This window comes from Lacerta agilis, chromosome 12 (assembly GCF_009819535.1).
Source record: "Lacerta agilis isolate rLacAgi1 chromosome 12, rLacAgi1.pri, whole genome shotgun sequence".
Taxonomy (NCBI): domain Eukaryota; kingdom Metazoa; phylum Chordata; class Lepidosauria; order Squamata; family Lacertidae; genus Lacerta; species Lacerta agilis.
The window spans coordinates 20,044,711-20,062,140 of NC_046323.1; the positions used below are offsets into that span (position 1 = coordinate 20,044,711).

General features: G+C 37.9%; 1 protein-coding gene across 2 annotated transcripts in view; it reads left to right on the plus strand.

Annotated features, from left to right (window-relative positions):
• ANKRD28 (ankyrin repeat domain 28) overlaps window positions 1–17,430 on the plus strand; it is an 83,941-nt gene that overhangs the window by 41,184 nt on the left and 25,327 nt on the right. For both annotated transcript variants that reach the window (XM_033165761.1, XM_033165760.1), the window contains exons 3-8: window positions 5,540–5,618; window positions 7,595–7,665; window positions 10,087–10,287; window positions 11,062–11,149; window positions 13,543–13,685; window positions 15,667–15,879. In XM_033165761.1, coding sequence (XP_033021652.1) covers window positions 5,540–5,618; window positions 7,595–7,665; window positions 10,087–10,287; window positions 11,062–11,149; window positions 13,543–13,685; window positions 15,667–15,879 — 795 coding nt within the window. The remainder of the gene's footprint in view (window positions 1–5,539; window positions 5,619–7,594; window positions 7,666–10,086; window positions 10,288–11,061; window positions 11,150–13,542; window positions 13,686–15,666; window positions 15,880–17,430) is intronic.

A 17,430-nucleotide genomic window follows, 5' to 3' on the forward strand; every position in this document is an offset into this window, starting at 1 on the left:
GCCTTTGCTACAATGTTTTGATCATCAACAAGCCTACCCAGACATAGCATCTAGTTACCTATATTAGCTTAAAATGTTTTACTGATTTTGTTTGTTTTAAATATAATTGGTTTTCATATAGTTGTTTAAACCAATTTTGTAGATTTTAGCTGGGTTTTTAATCTACAATTTTACTATGCACAACACTTTTTAATCAGGTAGTTTATACATTTTTCAATATAAATAACCAATGTAGCACCACCACCACCAACAATAATTTATTACTTGTATCTGCCCATCTGACTACCATATTTTTTCGTGTATAAGACAATATTTTTTCCTTAGAAATAATAGGCAAAAATTGTGGGTGGTCTTATACACGGATAACAGAGGGGGGTGGGCAATTGGTGGCAGCAGCCAGCAGGAGATTGGCAGCGGTGATTGGGCGTGTGATTGGTTGCTGTGGCAAGGCCTGCTGATAATTGGCTGTGGTTGTGGCAAGTGGGCAGGTGGGCTTTGGTCGGCAAGCGTGCAGACGATTGGTGGCCGCAGCGTTACCGTGTTTCTCCTAAAATAAGACACTGTCTTATATTTTTTTCCCCCTCAACAAAACACAGTATGGCTTATTTTCAAGGGATGCATTATTTTAACTGCGTCACATCGGTACGCTGCATAGCCACGCCTCTCCAGGCTGTTTTAATGGGAAGTGCCGCGTCACTATGGCTTATTTTCGGGGTATGGCGTATATTTCACAAATGCATAGAAATCCTGCTATGGCTTATTTTATGGCTATGTCTTATTTTAGGAGAAACACGGTACGTGCAATTTGCAGTGGTGGGCAGGCTGTAGAGCGATTGGTGGCGGTGACCCCCCCCCCATAAAAGCTCAATAACTCTGGGCAAAACCCTCCCCCATTTTTTGGTTGCATTAGACATTAAAAGGCTGGTAGGTCACTGTGGTCCATAAAGCTTCAATCTCCCTCACTAGGAGACTTCTGAGTGCCTTTTCCAACACCTTGGAACACTGTAGGTGCTGATACAGAACAGGTTCTGTTAATGTTTCTAAGAGATTTGTTGATGACACTAATATCGTGTAATCTATCCAAACCTTGGCAAGAACTATTGTTAGGTCCATCAAGATTTTACTTGATTTTATTGTGAACACTTTATTAGCAGTACTGCTTGAATAACACTGATATTTTATTGTCTCAGTGTTTCAATGTGCTAAGTAGAAAGAATTGGAACTGAAAGTATAAAGGGACTATGCAACTGTTTTTGCAGCTACAAAAAAGTGCAGCACCACTTTGCCAAGTGAGATTCCAAGAGAATACACACACCTTCTGTTTGCTGTGATTCTAATATTTAAGGTCTTAATTAGGCACCTCTTTTGTAATGCATGAAAAGACAGCACTTGTTCTCTGAATTTTGTGTGCAGGGGGCTGTTTTGGTTTATTTTATTTTATTGCTTAGTTGCATAACATGTTCAGTTTTGAGCTCAGTGTGTTCCAGAAGATTCAGACTTGTGGAAGCTAGCACTTCTAGCATATTGTTAAAGTATGTTGAATTCAAACTGTAATGAAATAAATTAATAAATTTTGAAAACTTCCTATATTTGGGTGAAAGTTACTTGGACCTGTACAATTTAGGTCTACAACAATGAAGGGAAACCTATGACAAATGGGGTTAATTATGCCTGGTCTGGGTCCTAATTTGACCCATAAAGCTTTCCCCCACAGGTCATGCCTACCTGTCATTATAATGTGATGTCAGGTGTAGGGCAGGTACAGACATGTCCACAAAGGAACTATCAGGAGCTTGGCGAGTGTGACTTGTTTGATTCATGTTGAAGCAGAGAGGGGAAAGCTCCAATTTAAGAAGCAAGTTTCATTGATTGGCAGTGAGAGCACTCCTCCAAAGGAGCTTGCTCCATTCAGTCAAAGGGAGGCATCACCTTTGAAAGGTACACATTCAAGGGAGTTCACTCTGATCTCTGATCAGCTGATGGGTGTTTGCAGTAATCCACTTTGAACTTTGGCAGGTGTCTTTCCACATAGGTAACCTGTGTAAAATATATATATATATATAAAATATCAGCATAATAGTAATATTGTTGTATCCATTCAAGTCTAATGTTGCTTTCAGAATATAGCAAATATCTAGTTGCACCCAAACATGTGCCTTGGAGGTTGAGTTGATGTTTCTTTATTGAAAAATGTGGATATTTGCATGGGAGAAATTAGTGGGAGAGTGGATCTTCCTTATGCAACAATAGTGAATCTAGTTGCATCTTAAAGAGTGGCAGATTTATTATTATTTAAGGTACAACAAAATTCCTTTTTGTTTTTGCTGCAGTTGTGGAGAAAATAACTTGCGATGTGGTAGTATTGAATGGAAAAAAGAAACCAGATGCTTTTTGTGCTAGTTGGTGGCCATTTATTACACATATTAATACCTCCGCAATGCAGAACACCTATGTTGGCTGCATCAGTACAAAACTGGGTTTCCTGATTGGTTTCCCTTTATTAAAACTATATTTATGTGTGTCCTATCTCCTTTGGGTGACAGAGACTATGATGATATGATATGTAAGAACCCTGTTGAAGGAATGACAAAAATAGATAGTAAACAAACATAAATGGAAGATCATACAACAGAATATGAATAAGAATACTTGCCTGGCTTGCTGTGTTTGTGTCCAGTATTTTAAAAGTGATGAAGTGAAATATCTTTTAAAGTAGTGTTTTAAAACAATATTGTTAAAAGATATGTATTCTGCTGTGAAACTCCTAGATCCACGATAAGATAGTAAAAGTTTGTGAGGATAGTACTGCATTCTGTCAGGCTGCAGCAGAAGGGGATTTGGGGAAACAAGGCCATTCCATCTGTTCTGTTGAGAGACTAGCAAGTCCTTTCTCCTTTAACTTTTCATTTCATCTGGTTGTTAGACTTGTAGTGTAGACCTAGTGCCTGGGTGTAGCTTGCCCCCTGCTCCCCCCCCCCCAATATTTCTTTTATTTCATGTCTTTTGAAGAGTGTAAGCCTGAGGACAGGGACTCTTATTAGTGATTTTTTAAAGCCGGGCTTGGAGCATTTTCACTGAAGAGCACATTGAAAATACTAATGCTAATAATAACATTTGTCTGGATTAGTAAACAATGACATTCTTAGGAAGAAACTAGGAATTTACAAAGTATCATTCAATATAGTGTCAAGGTCTCTAGCACGTAGCCTTGGATTTTCTTGTTTCTCATTTGCACTTTGTGAAGTAAATTGACCTATATTGGAACATGCATGCATACAGAATTCAGGAAACAACACGTGGAATTGTTGTGAAACTTCTTTTCATTCATGTCTGCCTTCCATTTTCTGGTTTGTGAAAATTGAAACCATTTTCCCCAGTCCTCCACACTACAGTTTAGAACATCAGGAGAAAGCTTAACTTCCTTCTCTCTCACTTTTCCTGATTTCCCCACATCACAGTTTGTTATAATATCCAAATCAGCAAAGTGGTTTAAGCAATATCACCGTAATTGGGAAGGAACATTCAAACAGCGGTTTGCATATGTGGAAGTAACAGCACATTACAGTTTGAGGCAGTGATGTGAGGTGTATCATTTTCTATTACTATATTCCTACAGGTATATGGACTATTTTCCAGTTTTAGAAATGTGTTTTCATAAAATTAATTAGGCTGCAATCCTGTATCCACCCACCTAAGATTAAGCCCAATTGAACTCAGTGAAACTTACTTTGAGTTGGCATATATAATGAATGGACAAAATACAAGTCAAATTCAACAACTGGAATGCATATAATACTGGTGAAAACTAGATTAAATCATAATATGTTTTATGATGTGACAGTCCTTAGGGAGTACATATGCACCCACAGTTCTTCTAGCATGCTAAAATGAGTAAAATGAAGTATTAATAGTTCCTCATTTTTTATAAAGTTAAATAATGGTATGCTATTGAGTGGGCATGACTTAATATATTTACAAGTATTCCAGTAAAAATAATTTTGGGGGCTTGTTTCAATATATAGCATTTGCATTGCACTAAGGCTGCTGTTCTACACCCTAATGTGGGAGAAAGTTCCATTCAATTTAGTGGTGTTTACTTCTGAGTAGATATAGTATAGGGTTGTACTGTAAGTGAACCTTTTAAAAAAAATCAAAGAAATATTTATTTTGCTCTTCAATTAATTTGCTTGTAACTAGTAGCCTTGCTCCATCCTCTCATGAGGGGTTTTCCAATTCTATTGGTAAGCATTAACTGGAAATCCATACTGATGGATTATAAAAGGGAGATTGGAGTATTTTGCTTGGCTGCTAATCTACATTAAGTGTTCTTGATTATGGAATGGACATTTTTACTCATCACCTAAGATGTTTAACACTGCTATGGTGTTAACTGTGTTTCTTAAAAATGTAAAATACAGTACTTGAAAAAGAGCTTTACATCAGTGATTACCAAACTTTATGGACCACTGGGCACATTTTGAATTTTGAGAGAGTGCTGCTGATGCTAGCCACAAAATACTTGCCATGAGGGGTGGGATAACACAAAACGGCTGCCATGCGGAGTATCATAAAATTAGATTAGATAGCCACTCCCAACAACTTTATGCTTACAATGGGAAGTCAGCTAGGACCTCCAGCACAGGATCATGGAGATCACACCATTATACAATATTGATTTCACATGCACACTTTGATGCTGTTGCTATCTAATAGCAACAGGGAACATTCCTCAATATCAAGAAAATATACAAGGTGGCTGCACTGCTCTCTCTCTCTCTCTCTCTCTCTCTCTCTCTCTCCCTCTCTCTCTCTCCCCCCCCCCTCTCTCTCTCACACACACACACACACACTCGCTCATTTCTCAGAAATTGATTAGAATAGGGGTCAGCAACCCTTTTCAGCCGTGGGTCGGTCCACCATCCCTCAGACCATGTGGTGGGCCGGACTATTATTATTTTTTTGGGGGGGGGGAAATGAATTCCTATGCCCCACAAATAACCCAAAGATGCATTTCAAATAAAAGCACACATTCTACTCATGTAAAAACACACTGATTCCTGGACCATCCGTGGGCTGGATTGAGAAGGCGATTGGGCCACATCTGGCCCACGGGCTTTAGGTTGCCTACCCCTGGATTACAAGATACCTGCACATTTTGCCCCATAACTTCATTTCTAGGAGGGCTAAATCCTTTTTTAAAATGAAAACTCAGAATCTAGGACACCTGCCCATGGGCACCAATTAAAGCCTTTGTGGACACCAGGGACTTGGCTACATTGGCAAAGAAAAAACTCTTTACAGTATACGTGTTGTTTATGCATTCTGACACTGTAACACTCCACGCTGTGGAGTTCTGTTTTTGCTTACCCGATTTTTCATACAAAATTTGCAAAATTGTTTAACTGAAACGCTTCTTTGATGTGTGTAGATCCAGCCCAGGTTGCTGACTGCTGCTTTACACCTTGATTTTTAATTAATTTGTAGGGAATGCTTCTACTGCTTGTTATTATTTATTAAATCTTTCCTCCTCTTGCAACAGGATAATGAAAAGCGGACCCCTTTACATGCTGCTGCGTATCTGGGAGATGCAGAAATTATTGAGCTACTTATTTTATCTGGTATGGTGCTTTTCTTGATTATGGACAAGATGTGTGACTAGAACAATCATTTTACAAGTTCTGAAAATGTGATAAGAGATACGAACAATCTGTTTATTGAATTTAACCTTCCATGTGTTTAATGTACACACAAAACTAAAGTTTTGGTCATTCATTTTTGTTTTGTTGTGAATAACAGTAGAATTATTAAAAGTATTGCATAGCTAGCTAACTATTTAAATACTGCTTCTATATTAAAAAATAATAATGTAGCTACCAAGTTTCCAGTTTGTTTGTTTTAGTCATTCCTTTTGTAGCAGGACATGGAATTGGTGATAATTTTACATATGAACTAAATAGAAGATATACTATTATGGAAAACAGATTGTTCCTCTGTTGTTAATAAGTTTTTAGGAAGGCTAGGCCATGCCTATTTATGAACATTTGTTGAAACTGAAATTTGAAATTACATGAACGTCAGTCATGGAGGCAACTTTCAGTATTTTCTATTATTGCATAAATGAAAGCTTGCTAAACATCAGTTCAGTTGAAGGGAACTGAGGTAATGCTGGCACAATTGAGCAATATGTGCCAGGGAAGTTTACTCCTGTTTGTCTTTGATGTTTCACTGATAAGTAAACTGTTTAGGAGAGGGGTTATAGCTCAGTGGTAGAGCACATGTGTTGAATGTAGATGTCAGGTTGAATATCTAGAGTTTTAAGTTAAAAGAATCAGATAGCTACTAGGCAACACCTCTCCATCTGAGATCTGGAAGAGTTCTTGCCGGTCAGAGTAGACAGTACTGGGCTAGATTGACAAATAATCTGATATGGCTAGATTGACAAATAATCTGATATAGCAGCTTCCTGTTTTCCTTTTAAAAAAAGTGTTTCCCCCTTCTGTTCCACTTCATCTGGTGCAAATCATTATTATATTAAAGTTTGAGTAGTATAATGTGGAAAAGGATGGTCCCTTTCTTGGAACAAATACCCAAGGAAACAGTTTTGCTCCTTTTTTCTTCTCAGGCCACCTCTAGTATATTTTCTTTAACAGACATGCCATTTCATCTCTAAATATTAGCGTAAGATTAATGCATGCATCTGTTCTAGTGTTATGCAGGCAGTCCATTAACTAGTTCCCAGAGGTTTTTTTGATAATGTTATTTATACTCTGGGACACTGAGTACTACTTTCATTTTAATGTTGTAAATGCTGAAATTAGTATGTGTATATTTCTGTTAAAGATTAGACTTGATGGGAATCGACATTGATGCTGCTGCTAGTCTCTTCTTCATAGGCACAGAATGTTTTAATGTGGGAGAAGGTGAAGCCAAACAACTTACTATTCTTCCTCTAAAATTCCTGTCTTCTTGTTTTGTTGGAGAGGTATGGTTCACTGGGAATACTGCAGCTTCTAGTTTGCTTACAGTGTAATTCTATGCATGTTTATTTAGAGGCAAGTCCTATTGTGTTCAGTGGGGCTTATTTCCAGATATACATACATAGAATTACATATTTAATGTTTGATTTTTGTTTCATAGTATTGCTTTGGGACTACAAGTGCTGCATTCCTGAGTATTTAATGAACAGGCATGAAATACTGTCAATTAGCTGGGTATATATAGTATGCTGTTTTAATATAGAGCTAATCCTCAATCATCAAAGAAAAACAACTGGATTAAAGGGAATAATTTCCCCATCTAGTCAGGGAAACTGAATAGGTAGGGATAACAAGCATACTGGCTTATTTACTGCTTTATGTTACTGCTTTCAGTACTGAACAATTCAGGAAACTGGCTGGTGGACAAATTAAAATTCTGGTCATTGTCAGGGAGAAACAAAAAAACTGCAATATGCAAAAACATTTTATTTACACTCAATCTGTATTTACTCTGCAGGAATATTTTAATGTTTTTTTTCTTAACCTTTAACGGTCATTTAGATATTTGAATTGGTATCAAATAATACTCCTTTTTTGTATCCCCCCCCCATTTGCAGGAGCTAGAGTTAATGCCAAAGACAGCAAATGGTTGACTCCTTTACACAGAGCTGTTGCATCATGTAGTGAGGTATGGGTTTGCTTTAAAACTCTTCAGTACATTTTATTGCAAAAGAATCCTGCAGACAGTGACACTGTTAGTACTAGACTTTGAGGCAGAAATATAAGGACCCATAAACTCTGCCACCCCAGCACCACTTTTTGTTCTCTTTTTCTCCTGCAGGTTTTAAAAAGCACTTTATAGGGCAGCATAATGCAAAGCACTATTCAGCTCTAGTTGCCTGTTGTCTTCATTTTCATTACTTCCCAGACCCATGTGAGGACTGGAGGAATTCAGTGGAAATAGAGTTGCTGGTTGCTGTGGCTGGAGACTGAGCCAGGTAGTGCTTTGCTTCCCAGCATACCCAGGTGCTCCTGTTGCTCTTTGCCACCCAAACTTTTACACAATTTTTGCAAGCAGTTATTTGATCAAGTTCAGTTGAAAACTGTTCTGTTCTGAAATGGGGGAAAATTCAGAACTGAAATGAAACAAGCTTGAGAGGCTCTACAGTGTTGCCGGTGCTTCTCAGCTTTCCCTCCAACTCTGGCGCTTGCCACGAGCTCCTTGTTCCCTCCTCAAGCCATCTTGTCTGCCCATCAGTGCACGTGTACCTTTACATATGACTGTTGTCCTTGTTTCCCCTCCCATCCTACTTGCCACATCACCAGCTGATGTGCTCAGATCTAGCCTCCCAGAGGATTAATAGCTCAGTTGGTGGCAGGAGAGAAGCTGCTTGTAGTCAAAATCTGCTGCAACAGGAACATGGATTCTTCTCAGAGCTTGGCCAAGGGAACAATCCACATGCACCTCATTTCTTTATTCTTGCTTAAATGTGGAAAGAGAGGTTGCAGGGAACCTACAAAGGCTTTCAAGGTGTAAGGAGGACCTGTGACAAACATTCATAAAATGACTATGATTCTTATGGACATAAGGCAGGCATCCACTGTTGGTACTTTCAGTGGATTAAAAAAACCAACAACGCCAAGCTTTTCCAGCTAGATGAAAAAAACTTCTCAAAAGGTCTCTGTCCTAGATGTTTGTATATAAACCCATATGTAGTTGGTTTTTTAAATTGTTTTTATTGTATGACTGTAAATCGCCTTGGGGATTCATAAATTAATAAAATAATATTGTGCCAATTTTTGCACTAAAGGTTTTTGCTCTGTACCTTTGTGCTGGGACATCATTGCAGTCAAATGCCTCCTAAACTGCTTTTGCCAAGGTCACACAAAAGGACAGAATGCAAAATATATACATATTGCCTCCTGTTTTGATTTTTTAAAAATACTCTTTATTATGCATGCATTATTACTAACAAGAAAAGTTCTGAAGCTAAAACATTCCTGGGAAACTCATGGTCTGAACTGGATGTGTTTCCTCTGAATATCAGATAAAGTTTGATCAATTTAGGCTCTATTTGGTGTTATGTTGGTTTCAGATAACACTTAGGACTACTGACCCAGGTTTCATTGTATGAAATAATAAGAGGAGTGTGTCTAGGTACAAGAGCCCTTCCTTCCACCCTGCGTAACAAAAATTCACAGTGCAATCCTTTACATATTCACTCAGTAAATTCCACTGATTTACCTGCAGTTGGGCAGGTATAGTATTCCAACCTCAGTCCCACACAGGTTACTGATGATCAGTGAACTAGCCAAGCTTTCCATAGGGAAATGTACATGGTTGTAGATGCTCATTTTATATTTTATTATTTTTATTATAAACACATATTACCAGGGGTTCCAAGCTGGCTATTATTTTTGTGTTTTATGGTTTTAGTTGCCTTGACCATTTAAAAATTTATGTGGAAAGCTGGGTTACACATTTTGTAATTTATAAATGAAAAAGTACAGCATATATAGATTTTAGAAAAGGAGGAAGTAGAGGTCAGTATAGCCAGAAAATAAAACACATTTGTAAACATTAATAATCGTTGCTTTCTCATTAGTTTGTAGAAGGGACTCAAAAAAAAGTTATACTTTGTATGGGGGGACACAAAAGAGGGCAGGAGGAGAGAACTCACTTTCACTTGACTTTATACCCAAGCATGTTGTTATTATATTGCCCACTCTCACTAAACAACCTTGCAGCTTAAATAACACTGGTCCCCACAACCTTCTAAATCCCTGAATCAATGGGACCAATTATCAATGCTAGTTTTAGGAATACTGTACTAGAAAGAATTTTCCTGCCTATCCAAAAGGACAACTCCTCCTTCCCTGCTGGTGCTGGCAAGGAAGTGGAGACAAATAAAGGGGGAACATGGTATGGAAGCTGTCACACCCAGTCACCTGTTGCTTGCTGAAAGGCGTTCATTAAACCTTTTATAAGCCTTTGAACAGATATTTGATCACATGCTTTTGGACACTTTGTTGCAGAGTATATAAGAATTGGGAGGTTACTTTGCTAATCTTTTTTATTTATTGGAAGTGTGTGTTTTATTATTTATAGGATGCTGTGCAGGTGTTGTTGAAGCATTCAGCAGATGTCAATGCCCGTGACAAAAATTGGCAAACACCCCTACACATAGCAGCTGCAAATAAAGCTGTCAAGTGTGCAGAAGCCTTGGTGCCACTTCTCAGCAATGTAAATGTGTCAGACCGTGCTGGTAGAACGGCATTACATCATGCAGCCTTCAGTGGACATGTTGAGGTACAGAAGACTTCTTATATTTGACTCCCCCAAGCCAGCTGTCCCTCCACAAACAGGTGTCTGTTTACCTAATCCCAGTGCTACATGCAAAGAAAACTGCAACATGCTTACTTTAGCTTTGCAGAAATACTGTTCTTTTTTTTAATATGGAAAAAATATTTTCTCCTTATTTAATTTAAAATAATACGTTTATCCTGCCTTTCTTGCATCATGGAACTCAGGGTGGTAAATGTGGTTATCAGGCAGTCAACATCCAGACCTTTTTAGCTAGAGCAAGGTTCCTGTGTCATGTGCCTTCATGACTTTCTTTCTACTTGAAACTGTTTAACGCTGATTAAGGGAAGACATACATTATAGTTGCAGACCAATTAAAGCCTTTTAGTCTCCATCATATGTACTGTAGCAAAATGTTAATTGGTAATGGTCATTAATGTAATCCATAACCATCAGAATCAAGTTTTTGATGACACACCTAATTTTTTCTGCTTTTTCAGGGTTGCAAAAACTACTTCAACAGTGACTTTTAATAGTTTTTGAAAAGTTGTTGTGAAAATCCCAATAGCTAAAAAAACTGATTGAAGCTTGTTTATTTTGGTTATTTTAATCCTGCAGTGATCACATAAGCTAAGTGATCACATCAGTAACTTTCTCCCTCAGTGTAGATGCATTTTAGTTTTAAGTGCTGTGCAGGCATTAACTTTATTCAACTTTGATTATGCTTTAAATTAATATAAATATTTATGTATATTAAGAAATATAACATCTTCATTTTAGATGGTCAGTTTATTATTGTCTAGAGGTGCCAATATCAATGCCTTTGACAAGAAAGACAGACGAGCAATTCACTGGGCAGCTTATATGGGTATGTAAAAGCACTTCATTCTTCCTTACTTGACTTCCGGCAGGAATTTATTCAGGGCTGATTTCTTTGTTTCAGGGTTTTGTTCTTAAAACAGGCTTCTGCATGCTGTTTCCTTCCTGGATCAGGAATATCATAGGCAGTTTGAATGCACATATGAACACAGAGCATCCAGTACAATCCTTGTTTGGTGTGGATAAGAGACTGATCTTTCCACCAGCCTTGTCTCAATTTTGCATCACTATGTCTGGTTTAAGGTTATGGTGGTCTTTTCTCCTGGATGAATCCCTTCTAATATTAGAAACATATCTAGCATGTTCATTGTGGATCTTTCACATGTAAAAGATCACCTAATGGTACTAAAAAGAAATTATTTTCTCTGAAAGAGACAAGCATTATTGAATCGGTTGGGACTCCACCAACTAAAGAACAATTAATTAACTAACTTCTTTTTAACCAATTGTGATTGATCAAAGTATTCATTAAATATCTCTATATTACTAAATAACATAGGGACATTTATGAGATATTGAAGAAAGTATGAGATGAAGTATAGAATGAAAATCGGGGCCATGGAATGGCTTTTGATCTAGTCAAGGTGTCTGCTAATACAAGGGTGGTGATTTTCACTGACTCCACTTTGTGCTACGGTCCCCTGTGACCCCATACTCTGTTCCAAAGAGTTGGGCAACCCTCCAGAACACCATGGAAGGTGGTGCAGAATGCAACAAGTTCTGCCTGTATGACCATACATACATGCACATGGACCCAGAACGTTCACAGAACAGATCTTTACCATAGATGGTTTCATGCTACAGATCAAATTGCATTTGCTACAAATACCTTGCTTACTTCAGGGAATTTATAATTACTGTCCTTTCAGAGGAGCTAGCAGTAAGAATAGAATGGTTTAAAAGTAAATGAATAGCTTTGTGGTTTGAAGTGCCTTCACAGAAACATACAGGCAAAGTAAAAAGGGATTATACTACATAACCACTCGCCCTATGTTAGTAGAGCTGACTACTTTTAGGCAGAGTGACACAGTGGCCTCAGGCAACTCGGGTGTTGTCTAGACTGTGTGTTTAGTTACTATTGTAGAGATAGGGAAGAAGAAGGCCAAAGAGAGGTGTCAACAGAACTTGATGGGCCTTGGGTACAATGCACTTTGACTTAATGGCATACGCTGCTTCGCCACAGGCAGTAAAATTAGTTGGGCTGCCCCTGTCCCAAACCATGAGACCTTCTTACCCACCACAATCCTTGAAAAATTAGGGTGCTTCAGAAAGTTAGGTTGCTTTAGCCCCTCCTTAAGTTGTTCCTCTTTAAATTTTTATTTGGCTTCCACTGAACTATCTTAGCCTAGTTCCTCTCTGCGCAGGAGTTTTGACTAGTCCATTTCTGAGAAGAAAATAGACAAGTGTGTTTCAGAGAAGGAAATCAAGATGGGGTGGGGGAAGGAGAGAGAAAAAGGACAAGGAACGGATCTAGCAAAAAATCAGAAAGAAGTGAACTTACCACAGCAGTATGATGTCTGGAGAATACCAGCATGGAGCAGACTTCTAGGGAGATATGAAAAAGCTGAACAATCTCTAGGTGCAATGTGGATCCAGTTATAGGAATAATTTATCAGTGAACATCAATTTTCACAAAGGCCTGGGCTGAACAGTGAGCCCATAACAAAAGACATGGGTAAGTTTTCCTGGGGCAGCCTGAGTTGTATTAGATCACCACAGGACTTAAAATGGCAAAGGTATCTGCAACATTAATATGTTGCTTTTAGTGGCATGGTCTCGTCCTTTCTGAAGGCAGCCATACTTGGACCTCTCACAAAATGCAGACAGGGTGTCTCATTAAAGCAAATCAAGGCAGTATATACTAAGTGGATGGCATCCAAGTCACAAGGGATGGCTAACAATGCATTAAGTGTGGCAATTGCAACCTTCTAATTGTGGCTGGTGTGTGCAGGGATCAGTGCTGGATGCACCAGTGGTCCTTCCTTTGGTTTACCACAGTGACACACTTATTGTTCAGATTAAATCCAAACCACACAATCGGTCTCAGGGCCTGTACACTGTTTCTGTTGAACCAAGATACTTGGGAGCAAGGGAGCTGCAAAAAGGAGAATAAGAAAAAAATGTGCCCCCCCTTTCACTTACATTAGCAGATGGGTCTGGTAGATCAAAAGGATTGGATTTCACATTTAAAATTTAATGACTAAGACCCGCAACTCACTGTTTAAAAGAAGGGCAATCTTGAATGTGTTCATCTATTATTAGTCATCATAACACCACAATAATCTCAAACATGTGACCTTAACTCTGCCCCAGAGATTAACATTTGCTTGACCAGTTAAAAGTTTGCAGTATAATAAATGATATAATTATTCATTTTTTCAGGTCATATTGATGTAGTAAAACTACTAGTAGCCAATGGTGCTGAAGTTACATGTAAAGATAAAAAATCATACACACCACTACATGCTGCAGCTTCCAGTGGAATGATTAGTGTAGTCAAGTATCTTCTGGATCTTGGAGTTGATGTGAGTAAGAGATGACTCTAAATTGTTTCTCATTGTTTTGTACATTGTTAAGACATGAGTACAGTTTTTGAGGAATTGTATGTAGTATGTACTGACATAAAATAATACAGTGGTACCCCGCTAGACGAATGCCTCGCTAGACGAAAAACTCGCTAGACGAAAGGCATTCGCTAGCGGAAGGCTGTCTCGCAAGACGAATTTTTCAATGGGCTTGCCTCGCAAGACGAAAAAATTTCCGATTTTTTTTTTCTTTTTTTCGTCAAACCGCTATTCTCTCGTTGGTGCTTCGCAAGACGAAAAATTCGCTATACGACAGCACTCGCAGAACGAATTATTTTCGTCTAGCGAGGCACCACTGTATCTAGTCTGTTCTATAAGAATGTTTCTGGAATAGCTAGTGTTCTTTATATAGAACATTCACCTCCTAAATCGTAGAATTGTAGAGTTGGAAGGGACCCTGAGGATCATCTTGTCCAACTCCCTGCAACGCAGGAATATGCAGCTGTCCCATACACGGATCGATCCTGCTTTTTCAGATTTCTTTTAGAAACCAGTTAAGAGACTGTAATCTGCTCTTTTTAATTGTGATTTATGATTGGTCCTGAGTGCAGTTCTTAACTACCACAGAAATGGTTATATCAGCCTAAATAAATAAATGATTTGTACTGTGCTCATCGTGGTTATGACTCCATTGTAATATATGAATAGAACTCTCTTAACAGTTGATTTGTCAATTAGTTTTTGCCTCGATATCAATAGACACAAAACTATATTGCATAGAAAATTTATAAAATTCATTTGGGATTATGCCAACATTGCCATACTCCAGCACTATAAGAATATTTAGTATTGTACAAGGCTAAGTAGTCCATAAAGAGAATCTAATATTAGTAATACATTTTGGAAAGGTTTTAAGTTCAATGAAGACTGATATCAAGAATATTAAGATTCCAGTTACAAAAGGTTGATATCTGAAACCCAGTAGTGTGGCGCCACAATGCTAACTTCCTAGCCACAGGCTGAGTTCTGCATACCAGGATTGGTGAAAAGGTTGGTTCAGGGTAGGTGCACTGGTGGAAGCACAGGGTTGGTCTGGTGCACTTGAAACATGCTGACCTTGCCTCCTTGCCCTCTCCCTTCCCAGTAAGTGGTAGCAACCCTGCCACCAGGAAACAAGTGTTGCAGCTCTTTTATGCCAGGTGAACCACTTCTGGTTGGTATTCTGTCTAATTTAGGATGTAGTAACCATCATTCAGCCTTAAGGTGAACATTCAGGGGCTTCAGTATCCAGCTTTAAATGTGTAGTTCATAATGCTTCAACAACTGAGCACAGTACATTTATTATTTTTTAATTACAGGCATTGCCATTTTGTAGTAGACCATCTTAGTATAAAACAGGCAGCCTATGAAAGAGAAATAACACAGCAGGGAAGGTGTTAGGAAGGTGACAAAATAATCTTAATTTCTGCATTGTTGCACCCTTGTATGCATCCATATATTTATAGTTTTACAACTTGCCTAGGATAATCAGAACTCTGGAAGAGTACTTGACTACAGATTTGCTGATTGTATTATATTTTTATGATGGAAGAAAGGGTAATCACGTGTCAATTAGAGCTAAACTCTTGCAACTAATAATTGAAAACCTAAAGGTTTATAATGAGTCATATACCATTGTCCCATGTAGCCTAGTGTGGTCTGCCTCACTGAACTGCAACCTTGCTCTGTCCTGCAAATCTGAGATCCTTTTTACTGGAATTAAACTTGTGACTATTCGTATGTAAAGTTCATGTTCTGGTACTGGACTGTGGTCCACCTTGAGCATTTTAACCCTGATTCAGATTCAATGAATAATTGTCATTTTTATTGAACAAGTATATTGTTTATAACATTTGCTGAATATTGATTATTATTGTGATGGTCTAAAAGTAGCCTAAGGACTTAACATTTGAAAGACTCCCTATAATATTTTCCCCTACAGATGAATGAACCAAATGCATATGGAAATACACCTCTTCATGTCGCTTGCTTCAATGGACAAGATGTTGTAGTAAATGAACTGATAGACTCTGGTGCTAATGTAAATCAAATGAATGAGAAGGGATTTACACCTTTACACTTCGCTGCTGCATCGACCCATGGAGCATTGTGTTTAGAACTTCTGGTTTGTAATGGCGCAGATGTGAATATGAAGGTAAAATGATCTGAAAGGTGAATTTTAAATGCTGTAACAATATTTATGAACATTTTCTTGGCATTATCAATATGCACGTCCTAAAACGCAATATGAAATAATATGCACACTGTTAATATTCAACCAACGCATGGCTCAATGCATTTTACTGTGTGAATAAGTGGGAGAGCTTGTAGGATTATGGTTCATTGGTTTCCAGGCTACTTTCTAAAGCCTACTTTTTGCCCAAGGGACTCTGAGGAATCCCCCTACTTGATCAAGTTGTCCACAGAATCACCCATGTAATTGTGGTTCACTCACTGAAAACAAAGTAGATATGGTTTGTACTTGATCCAAAATGTTTGAGAACCACTCATATGGGTCACACAAAAGGGACTAAGAAAAAAGTTTAATAATTCAGAGAGCTTCCAACTGACTATTGGAAAGTTATGAAAAATAATGTTAGACAAAGCTGAACATTTTTAAAAATGTGCATCTGAGCATATTGCTCAGATAAAGAATAAAACCCCACACGTATAACACAAAATAATTCATTGAAATTAAAAAAAAAAAATCTGTGGAAACATGAACACAGTGGCCTGTGTTTTACTTTGTAATGATGATCAATAGATACATAGAAATGTAAGCCAAAACTAAAGAGTGCTGGCAATATATTTTACCATCCTTTTGTTCCACAATTGTCCCCCAATCCCCATTCTCTTGAGATGGGGAAGAGAAAAATACATTACTCTTTGAATATTGAAGTGGGATGAATGCCAGTTTGTTTGTTTGCTTATTTACTTATATGTTTAACTTTGTTTATATGCTGTCTTTCTGCCAGTTCTCTCAAAGCAGTTTACAATTTGAAATGCTAATATATGCAGTATTTTAAATAATCAGAATTTTTATCTTTGTATTTTATTATCACATTGTCTATATTAAATGTATGAAAATGTTTCTTTTTCTGACCGTTCTGTTCATGTTAGCATAGCTAATCATGGCTGCAGATTATAAATGCTTTGTCGCAGTTCAGCAAAAAATCGGAATTACCTCATGCCTTAAGGTTGACCTACTTCTAAGATGTGATTGTAGGGGAATGGTTGCATATAAAATACACAGTATCCCCCAGAATGGAATAGTTCCATTGAGCATTGCTTCTGATTTGCAATGAATTGCTGGTGGGTTTCTGGTCAACACCAAAGTGTCAGTTGACACAGGTGAAATATTTGTGTGTAACAGATTTGGGTGTCTCAGGTATTCATGAAAAAGCTTGCTTTAACTAGTCAAAGCTTGCTTTAACTATTCTGGCATCCTTGCTTAGGGATGTGGCTATGGTGCTAGGTGAAAAAGATTGTCTGCTGTCATTCTTGTCTAAACAGCAAGTGCCCTGAACATATAGTTCTGAGTGGGCCTCACTGTGTTGTTATGTGCAGTTATAATGCAAATATTTACAAAACTATAATGTTAAAAAAAAACCTCTAGCACAACGTTACAATAGTGCAGGAAAGGAGTATAAATGAACCAAAAATAAAATACTGAAGTTATCTATCTAATGTTGTCAATTGACTTGGT